The following is a 16379-nucleotide window of genomic DNA, read 5'->3' on the forward strand; positions in this document are numbered from 1 at the left end:
TTGCTGTTGCATGCCCGCTGATAATTTGTGTACCCTTGGCTCATATTCTGTAAGTTTGAGAGAAACACATACAGCACTCAGGTCATCTGTAAGTCTGTTTCTGGTGTCATTTTTTATACGATTCAAAGCAGAAAACAACTGCTGACAAGCAAAAGATGATCCAAACAAAGTAAGGAAAGCAATCCCAAGTACAGGTATCTATGTTTTAAAGTTTTTCACGCAGGACACAGAATTAATTTTTCCATGTGTCACTTTCTTGAAAATCCAATAGCTCCATTTCTAGATTTTCTAAGTCTAACCAGCAAGGAAGATCAACTTCTATAAATTTGGCTTTTTCTGGAGAAGAAAGAAAACGCAGGGTTCTCTCCATCTTACGTAACTGAAAAACCTGTTACTAAAATTCACCTTTGCATCTGCTACAATACTAGAAAATTCCTTGTAGATTTCTTGATGATTTGTTGGATTGTCTGCAAATATTGTAGAATTTTCTAAATGCATTTTTAGATTTGGAAAGTATTTGAGCTTTCCAAATCTTTCACTTTCAAGGTCTGTTTCAAAAACCTGCAGTTTTTTCTCAAATGTTTTGCTATCCCCAAACATCTTTTCTGCTGTTTTCCCATAAACTTGTACATTGAATTGTACTTTAAAATCTGTCAAAAAACATGAGGTTGGTAAGCCAGGTCGTATCAGTGAGCTGTGTATATTCCTGCCCTTTTTCATTCATAAACAGCCTAATTTCATCCAAGCAGGCGACAAATCTCTCCAGCACTCGTCCTCTGCTCAGCTACATAAGTAGACAATTATACTCTGCCTCAACCTCCTCAAGAAGTGCTTTAAACTGTTGATAATTCAGAGCACAAGCCATGATGAAATTCACAATTTTTGTGACATCTTTGAGGATATCATCAATTTTTTTGCTGCTTTCCTTGGCACAAAGAGCTTCTTGATGTATAATACAATGGAACTGAATAACTTTATGGTTTATCTCTTTAACAAACAACTGTATGAAACCAGATGTTGCCTCCACCATAGAAGGTGCCCCGTCACTACTAATTGAAACTACTTTTTATGGGCTTATGTCTTGTGACGAAAAAGCCTCCGTCACAGCATTGTAGATATCTACGCCTTGTGTTTTTTTCAGGCAAAGACACCAGTTTCACCAGCTCTTCTCTCATGATGTCACCAGCAGCATAACGCAAAATCACTGCTAGCCTCGCATGATTATTTATATCTGTGCTTTCATCCAAGCACATGGAGTAACAGGCTGCCTTTTGTAAGTCAGTGGTGAGCTGCTAACTAACATCAATTTGCAGGGGCTGGACTCGATCTTTAACAGTATTTCTACTAAGTGGCACTTCAGAGATGTGTTGCATAATTTTATCCGTTTGGGAAATCATGAAGAAGGTCATTACTTATAGATAACAAGGCATTTTTCAAAAAATCCCCCTAAGAGAGGGGCTTGCCATGTTTTGCTAGACACACTGAAAATTGAAAACTGGTAGCTGTCAAATGATTGGTTTTGGACAGATAGTTGGAAAAACTAAGAGTCTGAGAATGATAGTTCCTCACTTTCCCTGTAATAAACTTGTGTCTTTGAGTTGCACCAAGTTCAGCAACATTTTTGTGGTTGGTGTCTGACACTTGATGTGCAACACACAACACTTTCATTGCACAAAGTACATAGTGCTTTCCCACTGCGTTCAATCACTCCAAATGATTCTGTCCAGGCCTCTTGGAATGATCTTCCACTATTTGCTTTTGGGCTTTTTGCTTCACTCATTTTGGGATATGCAAGAATTGGAATCTACAAAACTGCAATTTTTTAAAAAACGAGGCATCCAATGCAAATCTATCCCTGTATCAGAAATACCTAACACTATTAGTTAACACTAAAGAAATCCCCTGAATCAACCAATCTACAGCAGCGATCTTCACATGGAAGGTGTTTTATTTGCATCTTGGCTTTACATTTTTATCTGCCTTTTATTTCCAGAAGTCAGGCTCTGGATTACATGGCACTCTAGACAAAAGATGAGAAGAGTATTTTGCTTTTAGACATGATAATAGCTGTCTAGCAAGGTGAGTTATAAGCTATTTTTACATCATCAGAAATTTAATTTCTTACATGGTAAAAAATGCAAAGACAAGGAGTATGAGGAACAAATAAACGACCTTCATGTTGGAATTGATTGGTTCTGAACAAAATATTTCTTGTGGGACAGAAACTAGATTTCAGCTTCCTTGTATCTCCCTCAAAAGTATCCCCCCACCACCACACACACACATTCCAATGCCTGAAGAGGGCTGCAGGTGACCTGGTTGATCCCAAGGGGCTCCAGGAGTGGGTGTGAATTTCCCCAGCCAAACTATCCATTTAAATTCTTAAGATTTATAGAAATGGAGAAATTTTATTTAGCACCATCCAATTAAGATGGCACTAACAATAAATAAAGGAACAATAATGTTTTGCCGGGCATCACGGTACAAGCCCCAATTAAGTCTGAAGTGGAAATTCAAACACACACTCTCTTGCCAAGTAAACAAAGGCAGTTCATCACAAAGGAAAAATATGGTCCAAACGCACTTTTATCAGCCAAAGTGCTCTCCCAAAACCCACAAACTTTGAAGTCTGGTATAAGCCAAAACAAAAGCAAAACAGATAAAGGCAGCTGTGAAGACGTCACAGTCACCCCCCTTCAAGAGTCCTCAATCCAAACTTAACTGTAAATTAGTCCAAGAGTCCTGATAAAATCTTGAAACAGTTCAAAGAGTCCTTGTACAATCCTGATGTAAAACACAGTTCTCTCTCTCTCTCCAAATGGATAAACCCCCAGGCCGAGAGGCAACAAAGCTGGCAATTTATCAGCAGCCCCATTAGCCTAATTGCCCCAGCCACAGGTGTTCTCCCTTATTTCCTATAATACTTGCACAGTTGTTCCTTCCTTGACATCAACCTGCCTCTGCATCTATGAATGCCTCCTCATCTGAATCTAAAGATGATAATGATGATGATTCACTAATGGGGTAATTAGCTAATGGGCTGCCTGTAATTACCTCCTCCATCAATAATACTTCACTTCCAGAATCTTCCCCTGACACAGACGCTTCACTGTCGGGAAGCTGCTGGCAGTAAAACCGGCCTCTGATAATGTGAGGATTCTCCCACATCAACCCCCACAGTCCTTGGAGCAGGAGCTGGCCCAAAGCCAGCCACAACAAATAAATACCTCCTTTATTTTTCTGCCAATGAAGACTGAAGGAAATTGACACACAATATGGTAACAGATGATCGAAGGAGATTGTTATATGACAGATAGACAAAATGAAAAGCCTCTGCAAATCTCTCATCTTCCTTTCCTTTCCTTCTCTTTCCTTCTTTCTTCTTCTCTTTCCTCTTTTCCTTCTCTCCTTTCTTTTCCTTCCTTTCCTTCTTTCTTCTCCTGCTCTTTCCTCTGCTCTCCTTCTTTCCTTTCCTTTCCTATCCTTTCCTTTCCTTCCTTTTCATCCTGGGCATCTTTTTCACCCAGCACCTTTAATCTCCTGCATGGAGAGAGGAGAGAGGCTGTACTCTGCTGGGCTACTTCTCAATTGCAGAAGGTCCCCCTACCCTTGATTTACACCTCATTCCTGAGCTGAGCTGGCTCTCCTGAGTGCCTTTGGCGCCCAGATGCCTTCCTTCCTAGGAGAGCCAGCCACGCTGACCAATAAGAGCTTTTAAAAAAGGGTGGAGGAACGCCAGACACTTTCTCCTCCTACAGGGATAGTTTGAGGAATAGTTTGGCAAAAAACCTGAGTGGGGCTGCCTCTCCTGTTTGCCTTCAGCACTCCTCTGCCTTCCTTCCTGGGCGAGGAGAGCCAACCGTGCCCCTTTTTCTGCCAGGCTATCCCTCGGGTCCTTTGGCTCCAGGGTTTCTCCCCCCACCCCCCCACCCCCTCTCCTGCCACACTACACGCCCTGCGCCCCACCGCACCCCACCCCCACACAGCCCCACCAGCCCACTTACTATAAATCTGGTGAGGAGGGAGCAGCTAATTGCACTTGGGAAGCCGGCTATTGCATGTGAGTTACTGCGCATGCATGCCAGTTCCCCCAGCAGTTCCAGGGCAGCTGCCTCGCGTGCCCTGTGACATGGCTCCCTGGGCCACCTGTGGCACGCCTGCCTTAGGTTCCCCATCACGGGACTAGGATGAAAACAAGCTCCATATTCCAACTTCCAGAGTTTCATATCTTCCTTGGGCCATTTTCCTTCTTGTGTAACTATTTGTATGTGTAAGTATTTGTATTCAATAAAGTATAACTATGGAAACAATGTGATTTCCATTTTTTAAAAAAATGCATTACAATTTAATGAAAAAAGTCACACAAATATCTATTCATATTATTTTAAAAAAATAAAGCAGAGTACATTAGTTGTGTTCTTTAAGTTGAATTACTTATATTACATTGCAGTAATGTAACGAGTGTAATTATATCCCAATATAGTCCTTATATTTATCTCTAAAGAAAAAACTTTGAAAGGAAAAATCCAGCATCACAAAGAATTAAGATTAAGATTTATTAGATTTGTATGCCGCCCCTCTCTGAAGACTTGGGGCGGCTCACAACAACAATACAATACATAGAATACAAATCCAATAAAGTTAAAAAACGAGATTTAAAACCCATAGATATTAAAAGCAATCATACTGCACAATCACACCATTCTGATATATTACAGTCAGGAAAAATGGTGGTGGTGGGGGAAGAGATAGTTATTCCCCCCATGCCTGGCAACATAGATAGGTCTTCAACATCTTGCGGAAGTCGGGAAGGGTAGGGGCAATTCGAATCTCTGGGGGGAGTTGATTCCAGAGGGCCAGGACCACCACAGAGAAGGCTCTTTCCCTGGGTCCCGCCAAACGGCATTGTTTAGTCAAAAAGGTTTTCTCAGTGCAAAACTAATGAAAACGCCCTCAGAGTTTGCAAAAAAGCACCTGAAGGACTTTCAGTCTGTGACTAACAAGATTCTCTGGTCTGATAAAACCAAGGTTGAATAGTTTGACCTCAATTCTAAACATTACATCTGGAAGAAACCAGGCACTGCTCATTACCTGCCCAATACCATTCCAACAATGAAGCGCGGTGGTAACATTATGCTCTGGGGGTGTTTTTCAGTAGCAGGGACTGAGACTGGTCAGTTGTTAAGTGAAAGCAAAATTCAGGGATAATGAAAACGTGTTCCACAGTGTTCAGGACCTAAGACTAGGCCAAAGCTTCATTTTCCAACATGGCAACGATCCTAAGCACATGGGAAAACACAGGAATCGCTTAGGGACAACTCTGTGAATGTCCTGGAGTGGCCCAGCCAGAGCCCTGACTTGAACCCTATTCAAGTCCTCTGGAGGGACTTGAAAATGGCTGTCTGATGGTCACCATCCAATCTGACTAAGCTTGAGAGGATTTGCAAGGAAGAATGGCAGAAAATCCTTCAATATCTAAAATTCTGTTTTCACTTTGTCATTGTAGATACTCAGTGAAAGTAATAAGAAAAAATGAATTTCAACAATTGTGGAATCAGGCTATAGCATAATTGACAAAATTGACAAAAGTGAAGAAGATTTGAAGGAGATCTGAATATTTTTTGAATGCACTGGTTTTCTGTGTATCATTTTAGGACGCTCAAAAAAAGATGTAAGAAGGCAGAAACTAAGGTGGAACTAAGTTTCACCAACTTAGTTTCATGTGTCTAACGCCTGATATACATGTTCATTCTGAGGCCATTCAATCTGCACCCATTCTTTTCTATACATAGGACAATTTAATATGGAGCATTTTATAAATTACCAGTTTTTTTCAGTCAAAGAATCTATAACTTAGAAAAGTACGAGAAATTCAAAACCCTGGATTTTGATTTCTGCATTTATTCATGGAGCACAAGGTCTGGTTTCATTGGTTTAGACAGCTTCCATGTTTACATGGTTATCCATTAGGTCTACGCAAAAAAAATTCAGATTTACCTTCACAAAAAGATTTGTAAATGAAGACAAATGTTGAATCTTTCTATCAAAAGAAAAATGCAATGGAATGTGCTTTGTATTGCAAAAAGTGAACTACTCACGGAGGAAGCCTAAAAGGCCATTAACTAGATTTAAACAAGGTTCCAATTGCCCCCATTAAAAAAGAAATTGCTGCCCTGTGGGGAACCAGGGCCTTACACTTTGCCTCATTCCTAGGAGGTCTGTAAGGGGCCTGCATCAGCACACTAATGTGTGTACTCTCCCTGTCCTAACAATTCGTAACTCTCTCATGTATTCATATTCATGTTTATACATTTCATGTATTCACAATCATGTTTATAATTTTATTTGTAATCTTATATATGCTTGACAAATTAAAAAAACATTTTTACAAACAATAGCAGTAATATCTACTTCCATTTGGGAAGGGGCAGAATTGTACTAATTGACTAGCCATTTGTACTACCGTATTTTCAGAGTATAAGACGCCCCTTTTCCCTCCCAAAAAGAGGCTGATAATTAGGGTGCGTCTTCTACTCTGAACGTAGCTTTTGCCCAGCCCTAACTGGCTGCTACCTCTCTTCCCAGCTCTTACCTTGCAGACTCTTTCATTGTTTCTCTCTGTGAAGAATGTTTTCCAAGCCCAAGGGTTTGTACGGTTTTTTTCATTAGTCTAACTTGTAAGTAAGTCTCTCTCTAGCCCTAACCAGGTGCTAACAATATTCCCAGCTTTTACCGGCTTGCTAACTCTTTCATTGTTACTCTCTGCCAAGAATGTATTCCAAACCCTATCTTTGATTTTTTTAAATTCTCTATTTGATCAAGATATTTCTTTCCAGCCCTAGCCAAGTGCTATTAATGTACCCAAGCTCTTTCATTGTTACTCTCTGCGAAGAATGTTTTCCAAGCCCTAAGTCTTTGCAGCGTTTTTTCCATTGCTCTGCTTGCTCAGACTGTTTCTTTCCAGGTGCTAATGATGTTCCCAGCTCTTATTGTCTTGCAAGCTTTTTCATTGTTACTCTCTCAAAATAATTTTTAAGTCCTTAACCAGGGGATAAAATAATGTGCTGAAGCTGAACAGACTAAGGTTGCTAGCTAAATGAATACCTGGTAAGCAGATTCTTTTCTGTATTTTCCTCCCCAAAAACTAAGGTGTGTCTTATATTCTGGTGTGTCTTATACTCCAAAAACTATGGTATATAAAACTTTACCTTTATTTCTAGGTCGAGCACCAAGTTTCATCCAGGGATCACCATCTTTTTCTTGACTGTTTTTTGTAGATAGTACTTTTTCATCCTCAAAGGAGCCCATTTTTCTATTTTTCTTGTTCGAATATTTAGCAACAAGCTTCTTGAAGCTAAATGGAGAAAAAGTATTTTATTTTGCGACCTTTCTTCCCACAGTTAAGGTGAAAACTGCAGTTTTAGTTAGTAACACAGTTGTTAAGAGAATCTGGTTCCCCCCACTGACTTTAGTTGTCAGGTCTCAAAAGGTGATCTAGTGATTTCAGGACACTGCAATCATCATAAATAAGAGCCAGTTGCCAAGCGTCTGAATTCTGATCACGTGACCACGGGGAAGCTGCAATGGTCTTAAGTGTGAAAAATGGTCACATGTCAGTTTTTCTCTGACATAACTTTGAATGGCCACTAAATGAACTGTTGTTAGTCACACTGTACAATGTGTCCTAGATACAGTGTGCCTGGTATAAGTGGGAAAAGAAACTAAATTGTTTCCAGAAACCTATTCCCATTTATGGATTATAAGCAAACTGAACATTTTACACATTACAATCTTCCAAACATGGGATGGTATTTATTCTTTAAGGCAGGGGTAGGCAAAGTTGGCTCTTCTATGACTTGTGGACTTCAACTCCCAGAATTCCTGAGTCAATCACGCTACCTCGGGAACTCTGGGAATTGAAGTCCACATGTCACAGAAGAGCCAACTTTACCTACGCCTGCTTTAAGGGGTTCTTTTAAAGACACAATCCAGTTTAGCGCCTCATGCCATCAAGAGATCGTAAAGTCCCCTTCCCACACAGTGAAGAAGCGTTGAGGGAAACCTCAGGAGCAGATGTTTCTGCTAACCAGCTCCCTATGACATCCACAGAGTCTTCCACGTGGACATGTTTTGGATTGGTGAGGGGCCTCACTGGGTGAAATCCCATCCTCGGAAACCCGTTGAAGGGAGAGCGGGTGGCCCAAGTAAGCAAGGAGAGATAAAGAAGAGAGCTGGTGTTTGCCTGAAGACGAGGCGGGAATCGAGGCCAGGCCTGCTCCTTCTCACCTGCTAGCTTTATACTTTTTATTTGGGATCTGCTTCCGGAGGGGTCCCAGTTCCTCTATGTCCTCTTTGGCTGCCGTTTGGTGGAGCTTAGGCAGGTCCTTGTAGCCGCCGCTACAGATAGCGTCCTGTACAGAGGTGCAAGCCACGGCATGGTTCAGCGCTGGTGACTGCTGGTCATTAGCCTTTTTCCCGAGGCCCAGGATTTTTTTCAGCTTCTGCATTATGCCGATGTTCAGATGCTAAAAAATTAGGATACATAAACTAGTTATAAAGTAAAAAATAATAGTTTGCACGCACACACGCACTTTTGGCACCCCTGGGAAAAAAGGATCGCCACCACAGCTATAGAGCCTCCTCTCCTTCAACCAGCTCTTTGCCTCTGATTACTCTGGCTGGAAACCACCCGAGGGCAAACTCACAGGAGGCACTGTACTCCAAGATAACTAGACACTAGAAGAGTTTTCCCCCCAAACGCCATCACTCTGCTAAACAAATAATTCCCTCAACAGTCTCAAACTATTTACTAAATCTGCAGTATTATTACTACTAGTTTTTTCTCATCATTCCTATCATCTATTTCCTCCCACTTATGACTGTGTGACTGTAACTTGCTTTTCGTATCAAGATTTTTATTAATATTGCTTCCTCGTTGCTTATTTGACCCCTATGATAATCATTTAGTGTTGTACCTCATGATTCTTGACAAATGTATATTTTTTAATGTCCACTGAGAACATATGCACCAAAGACAAATTCCTTGTATGTCCAATCACACCTGGCCAATAAAGAATTCCGTTCTGTTCTATTCTATTCCATTCATTACAATGTATGTTTTAGATAGTAATAAATTTCATTAATATCTCTGCTAATTGTAAGACATCAATTAGATTCCCTGAAAGAATTGGCTTCTCAGATCCGAGAAGATATATTACCTGATTGGTGGGATGGTTTATGGTCTTGGCTTCCAACTGGATGGATCAGAATAGTTGTTCAGTATGCCCTTGGTATCTTTTTTATACTAATTTGCTTTTGCTATTTTATGCAGTGTCTACCTTTTATTATTTCTTATTGTATCCCTAAGCAACAAAACTATACTTTACATAGGACACAGGCACATGTGTTATATAAACAATGGCAAGAATATAAGCATACTAATGATGTATATAATTATGAATCTAAATAGCATATTACATTAAATAAAACAGAAAAGGTGAAATGTGGGTAATTACCAATTATTGCAGTGATATAGAAAACCAATCATGCTATAAAACATTTCATTATTCTGTATTATTTAACGTATAAATATTATCACTCTATATACAGGGGTTTATTCTCTGTCCTGGTGCTTCTTGACCTCTCAGCAGCTTTCGATACCATCGACCATGGTATCCTTCTGCGCCGGCTGGAGGGGTTGGGAGTGGGAGGCATTGTTCTTCAGTGGTTCTCCTCCTACCTCTCCGGTCGGTCGCAGTCAGTGTTAGTGGGGGGTCAGAGGTCGACCCCGAGGTCTCTTCCTTGTGGGGTACTTCAGGGGTCGGTCCTCTCCCCCTGGTATTCAATATCTACATGAAACCGCTGGGTGAGATCATCCAAGGGTATGGGGTGAGGCATCATCAATATGCTGATGATACCCAGCTTTACATCTCCACCCCATGTCCAATCAACGAAGCAATAGAAGTGATGTGCCGGTGCCTGGAGGCTGTTGGGGCCTGGATGGGTGTCAACAGACTCAAACTCAACCCTGATAAGATGGAGTGGCTGTGGGTTTTGCCTCCCAAGGACAATTCCATCTGTCCGTCCATCACACTGGGGGGGAATTATTGACCCCCTCGGAGAGGGTCTGCAACTTGGGCGTCCTCCTCGATCCACAGCTCACATTAGAGAAACATCTTTCAGCTGTGGCGAGGGGGGCGTTTGCCCAGGTTCGCCTGGTGCACCAATTGCGGCCCTATTTGGACGGGGAGTCATTGCTCACAGTCGCTCATGCCCTCATCACCTTGAGGCTCGACTACTGTAATGCTCTCTACATGGGGCTATCTTTGAAAAGGGTTCGGAAACTTCAGATAGTGCAGAATGCAGCTGCAAGAGCAATCATGGGCTTTTCCAAAAATGCTCATGTAACACCAACACTCCGCAGTCTGCACTGGTTGCCGATCAGTTTCCGGTCACAATTCAAAGTGTTGGTTATCACCTATAAAGCCCTTCATGGCACCGGACTAGGGTATCTACGAGACCGCCTTCTGCCGCACGAATCCCAGCGGCCAGTTAGGTCCCACAGAGTTGTAAACAAAACAATGTCGTTTGGCGGGGCCCAGGGGAAGAGCCTTCTCTGTGGCGGCCCCGGCCCTCTGGAACCAAATCCCCCCGGAGATTAGAATTGCCCCCACTCTCCTTGCCTTTCGTAAACTCCTTAAAACCCACCTCTGTCATCAAGCATGGGGGAACTGAGACATCTCCCCCGCCTATGTAGTTCTAGTGCATGATATGACTGTATGTATGTTTTTATATTGGGGTTCCTTGCTTTTAGATTTTTAAATGTATAATTGTTATCTTAGATTTTAATTATTAGATTTGTCAATATATATTGTTTTTATCACTGTTGTGAGCCGCCCCGAGTCTGTGGAGCGGGGCAGCATACAAACCTAATATAATAATAATAATAATAATAATAATAATAATAATAATAATGATGATGATAATGATGATAATGATGATAATGATGATAATGATGATAATGATAAAAATAATTATTAAATATTATTATTATTAAATCATAATTATTATTATTTAATAATAATAATTATATAATTATTATTTAATTATTAATTATTTATTTATTTAATAATACGTATTTAGTCAGACACCAATTGTGCAAATTCTACTTAAAAAGATGAGAGAGGCCTGTAATTGACATCATAGGTGGACCTCAACTATGAGAGACACATGAGAAAACACATCCAGAAAATCACATTGTCTGATTTTTAACAAATTTATTTGCAAATTATGGTGAAAAATAAGTATTTGGTCAATAACAAAAGTTCATCTCAATACTTTCTTATATATCCTTTGTTGGCAAGGACAGAGGTCAAATGTTTTCTGTAAGTCCTTACAAGGTTGGCACACACTGTTGCTGGTATGTTGGCCCATTCCTCCATGCAGATCTCCTCTAGAGCAGTGATGTTTTGAGGCTGTCACTGGGCAACATGGACTTTCAACTCCCTCCAAAAGTTTTCTATAGGGTTGAGATCTGGAGATTGGCTACTTCAGGATTTTGAAATGTTTCTTACGAAGCCACTCCTTTGTTGCCCTGGCAGTGTGCTCGGGATCATTGTCTGCTGAAGGACCCAGCCACGTTTAATCCTCGATGCCCTTGCTGATGGAAGGAGGTTTGCACTCAAAATCTCACAATACATGGCCCCATTTATTCTTTCATGTACATGGATCAGTCATCCTGGTCCCTTTGCAGAGAAACAGCCCCAAAGCCTGATGTTGCCACCCCCATGCTTCAGAATAGGTGTGGTGCGCGCCTGCTCACGCGCGCAGCTTATGGGGAACGGTGTTTGTAGGTGACCAAATACTTATTTTCCACCATAATTTGGAAATAAATTCATTAAAAATCAGACAATGTGATTTTCTGGATGTATTTTCTCATGTTATCTCTCATAGTTGAAGTCTACCTATGATGTCAATTACAGGCCTCTCTCATTTTTGTAAATGGGAGAACTTGCACAATTGATGCCTGACTAAAAACTCCCCCCCCCCCCACTGTATATCTAAAGAAAATGTTACATGCTTGTTCAGCTCTGGCTAACAGCAAAGGTCAAAGCAACCATCATTGGATTAAAAAGCTACATGCTGGACAGAGACAGCTCACCCCTCTTGATTAAGTTTAAGGAAATAATTGTTTAAGTTTATTTTGACTTTCAGTAATGGAAGTCCTTCTATTTATCTAGTTAATTAAGATACTTTTCTATTTTAGTTACTCTGCTTAAAGGAATATGTCTTATGTCTGTGTTAGATATTAAACCATTTACATTGTAACTAGATTAAGTAAAGAAATTAATGTTTTATAGTTATATTCACAAGAATTTTGTTATAAAAACTAGGCTACTTGCCCCAAAGAATCAGCTTCATCCATTAGAAGCTGCTCACTCAGAGAGACCAATAAAGGACAAAGCATTCCAGAAACCATGACTCTATGTCTGAGATTTCTATATCTCTACACTATATCATCTTATCTTGGAAGAACAAAATTCATATCACACCTTCCAAACTCAATTGGAAATGATTGTAGCTGAGAATCGGTGTGGAAAGATGGGTTCTAAGGAGGAAGACCTAAAAACCTATACGCTTAGGGTAAATATTTTGCAGACATTCAAGTCGAAATCAGAATAGTATTGTCTCTGAAAACCATGCAGAAATAAAGGATGCCACAAGGTCCCCTATTCCATTCTTCAACTAGTTTCTTCTGTAATCCTAGAGATTAGATTGCAGCAATCACTAAAGATTTCATTGATGGTCCAGAAATGAACGGTGGTGGCTGCAAACTTCACGGGGCATATTTGCCAGGGCCTTTGGGGAAGTGATTCTTGGCCATGAATTCAATATGTAACTGTTATCTCAACAGTAGGAACTGTGAGAGGCACCTTGGAGTCCTAGTGGACAACCATTTAAATAGGAGCCAGCCGTGTGCAGCAGCTGCCAAAAAAGCCAACACAGTTCTAGGCTGCATCAACAGAGGGAGAGAATCAAGATCACGGGAAGAGTTAATACCACTTTACAAGGCCTTGATGAGGCCACACTTGGAATATCGCATTCTGTTTTGGCTGCCACAATGCAAAAAGGATGCTGAGACTCTAGAAAGAGTGCAGAGAAGAGGGACATAAATATTCAGGGGACTGGAGGCTAAAGTGTAGGAAGAAGGGTTGCAGAAACGGGGCAGGGCTAGTTGAATAGAAAGAAGGACCGGGGGAGACAGGAGAGCAACCTTCCAGTATCTCAGGGGCTGCCACAAAGAAGAGGGAGTCAAGCTATCCTCCAAAGCACCTGAGGGGAGAACACGAAGCATTGGGTGGAAACTGAACAATGAAAGAAGCAACTTAGAACTAAGGAGACAGCCTGCCACCAGAAGTTGTGAATGCCCCAAGAGTGGAAGTTTTGAAGCAGAGGTTAGGGAACCATCTCTCTGAAGAAGGTGTCGGGTCTCGGGCTTAGGCAGGGGGTCGGCCTGGAAGACCTCCAAGATCCCTTCCAACTCTGTGGTTGCTACTTCCGTTTAATGCAAATATAGGTAGCCTGTAATACCAGTTTTATGCCACTGAGCGCCCTTCACTTCGATGATGCGGCAAGGAAACGCCTCTCCACCATTCACCGAATCCGCGTTCAACTGAAAAATGGGCCACGCCCACTGAATGTGGCACGTCACCTCCAACCGTCACCAGAGCATTCGGACTCCAGCGGCCCCCTTCTCCCCTCCCACCCCGCGTTCGATCGCGAGAAAGGGCGAGACTCTCCGGCCACCATAGACTCTCCGATGGTTCAGCCTCTCTTGGGCGCTCTACCTCTTAACTGTGAAGGGAGGCTGCTTCCGGGTTACCCTTGGCGCCGTTTTTTAAATGGATCCCGCAGTACATGAACTTTCTAAGGCCGTCTGTCTTTTCCAATTTGAAGAGAGGCGTACGAACCATAGAGGTCTGTCCCCAGCCGTATTCTGGAGGCGGAGAAACCCCAACTTATCCTCTTAAAAAAGTACCCGGAAGTGCCCTTTCCTACCCAAGATGTGACTCCTCTCCGCTTTTTCTACGTCTTTAGAATCTACAGGACGCACGCTCTGCAGAAGTTTGGCGTCTCGCTCGCGCGCGTCTTTGTGCGTCCGTGAAATTAGGGACATTCAATGGCTAATAAGCGTATTTATGAATTCATAAAAATATCATTGTATTTATTAAAATAAACATTCATAAAATAAATATTGCATACATAGTTCACCTTCAGAAAAAGTGATTTATTTATGAATATTTTGTGACTAGAGAGTCACTGGTCTGAAGGGATATGTAAAGGGAGCCACTTGCAGAGTGGGGGCGCATCTTCGGAGCAGCGGCCTTTAAAACCGTAGGCGGTTTTAGGACACGCCCAGACTTCAACTCCGAGAATTCCCTTTTCAGAGCATGCGGAGGATACACCCACCTCGCTCCTCTCCCGAGGCATCTGCGCATGCGTAGTACATGACGCTAGGGATTTCCCTGCGCGTGAAAGACCGCAGGCGCTGCGCTTACGTCACCATCGTAAAAGATGGCGCTGCCGTGGCGGAAGTCTTTGCTTCTCCGGCGGCGCCGCCGACCGAACTCGGCCGGATACGCCACCTCGGAAGGCAGGCCCAAAACAAAGGCGGGGACTGATTTCCCTCCTCCTCCTCCTCCTCCCGGCGTGGCTAGGAAGGAAGCCCAGTCGCCCCATACGGTCCGTTGGTCTTTCAGCCACCGCGCAGCCGCAGAGGAGAGGCAGCCTGAAGGAGACCCTGGAACACAGCCCAGAAGGAGTTGATCTCCGTAAGTATCGGAGGGGAGGGGGGGTGTTCTCCGTGGCTGATACTCATGTCGCAAAAGGACAAAGTTGGCTGTTCTCGGCATCACTCTCCCACCCCCACCCCCCGCTGCCTTTAAAAACGGGTTTTCTTTAAAGAAAAAACCCGGTTAAATGCCGAAAAACCGTAATGGATGGAGTTTTGCCGCGTCTACGGAGAGTCTCAGTCCTCCAGGCTGGCCCAAAGGTTTTTTTTTTTTCAAAGGACAACTGGGCGTTTTTCCTTGAAGACTTCCTTTCAGATCCAAGAAGCTTCTGACAGGAGAGTGAGGAATGGAAGGATCTTTATTCCTTGCAGACAGCTGGTCATTTGCATACTCTTAGAGCAGGGGTCTCCATCCTTGGCCACTTTAAGACTTGTGGACTTCAGCTCCCAGACTTCCTCAGCCAGCTTTGCCACTATCTAGTCAGAAGTCTTTGCTGGCTGAGGAACTCTGGGAGTTGAAGTCTTTGCTGGCTGAAGAACTCTGGGAGTTCAATGCTGGCTGAGGAACTCTGGGAGTTGAAGTCTTTGCTGACTGAGGAACTCTGGGAGTTGAAGTCTTTGCTGGCTGAGGAACTCTGGGTGTTGAAGTCTTTGCTGGCTGAGGAACTCTGGGAGTTGAAGTCTTTGCTGACTGAGGAACTCTGGGTGTTGAAGTCTTTGCTGGCTGCGGAACTCTGGGAGTTCAATGCTGGCTGAGGAACTCTGGGAGTTGAAGTCTTTGCTGGCTGAGGAACTCTGGGAGTTGAAGTCTTTGCTGGCTGAGGAACTCTGGGAGTTGAAGTCTTTGCTGGCTGAGGAACTCTGGGAGTTGAAGTCTTTGCTGGCTGAGGAACTCTGGGTGTTGAAGTCTTTGCTGGCTGAGGAACTCTGGGAGTTGAAGTCTTTGCTGACTGAGGAACTCTGGGTGTTGAAGTCTTTGCTGGCTGAGGAACTCTGGGAGTTCAAGTCTTTGCTGGCTGAGGAATTCTGGGTGTTGAAGTCTTTGCTGGCTGAGGAACTCTGGGAGTTCAAGTCTTTGCTGGCTGAGGAACTCTGGGAGTTGAAGTCTTTGCTGGCTGAGGAACTCTGGGTGTTGAAGTCTTTGCTGGCTGAGGAACTCTGGGTGTTGAAGTCTTTGCTGGCTGAGGAACTCTGGGAGTTGAAGTCTTTGCTGGCTGAGGAACTCTGGGTGTTGAAGTCTTTGCTGGCTGAGGAACTCTGGGAGTTGAAGTCTTTGCTGGCTGAAGAACTCTGGGTGTTGAAGTCTTTGCTGGCTGAGGAACTCTTGGGAGTTGAAGTCTTTGTTGGCTGAGGAACTCTGGGTGTTGAAGTCTTTGCTGGCTGAGGAACTCTGGGAGTTCAAGTCTTTGCTGGCTGAGGAACTCTGGGAGTTCAAGTCTTTGCTGGCTGAGGAACTCTTGGGAGTTCAAGTCTTTGCTGGCTGAGGAACTCTGGGAGTTCAAGTCTTTGCTGGCTGAGGAACTCTGGGTGTTGAAGTCTTTGCTGGCTGAGGAACTCTGGGTGTTGAAGTCTTTGCTGGCTGAGGAAC

General features: G+C 42.9%; 1 protein-coding gene across 1 annotated transcript in view; it reads right to left on the minus strand.

The window, feature by feature from the left end:
- Positions 1-13724, minus strand: part of LOC139171786 (uncharacterized) — an 18290-nt gene extending 4566 nt beyond the window's left edge. Inside the window, exons 1-3 of the mRNA XM_070760219.1 lie at positions 13591-13724; positions 8287-8525; positions 7209-7354 (exon numbers count right to left, since the gene is read on the minus strand). Of these exons, the coding sequence (XP_070616320.1) occupies positions 7209-7354; positions 8287-8507 (367 nt within the window). The 5' untranslated portion in view covers positions 8508-8525; positions 13591-13724. The remainder of the gene's footprint in view (positions 1-7208; positions 7355-8286; positions 8526-13590) is intronic.
- Positions 13725-16379: the final 2655 nt, after the last annotated feature.

The sequence above is a fragment of the Erythrolamprus reginae genome, chromosome 9, assembly GCF_031021105.1.
Source record: "Erythrolamprus reginae isolate rEryReg1 chromosome 9, rEryReg1.hap1, whole genome shotgun sequence".
NCBI classification, from domain to species: domain Eukaryota; kingdom Metazoa; phylum Chordata; class Lepidosauria; order Squamata; family Dipsadidae; genus Erythrolamprus; species Erythrolamprus reginae.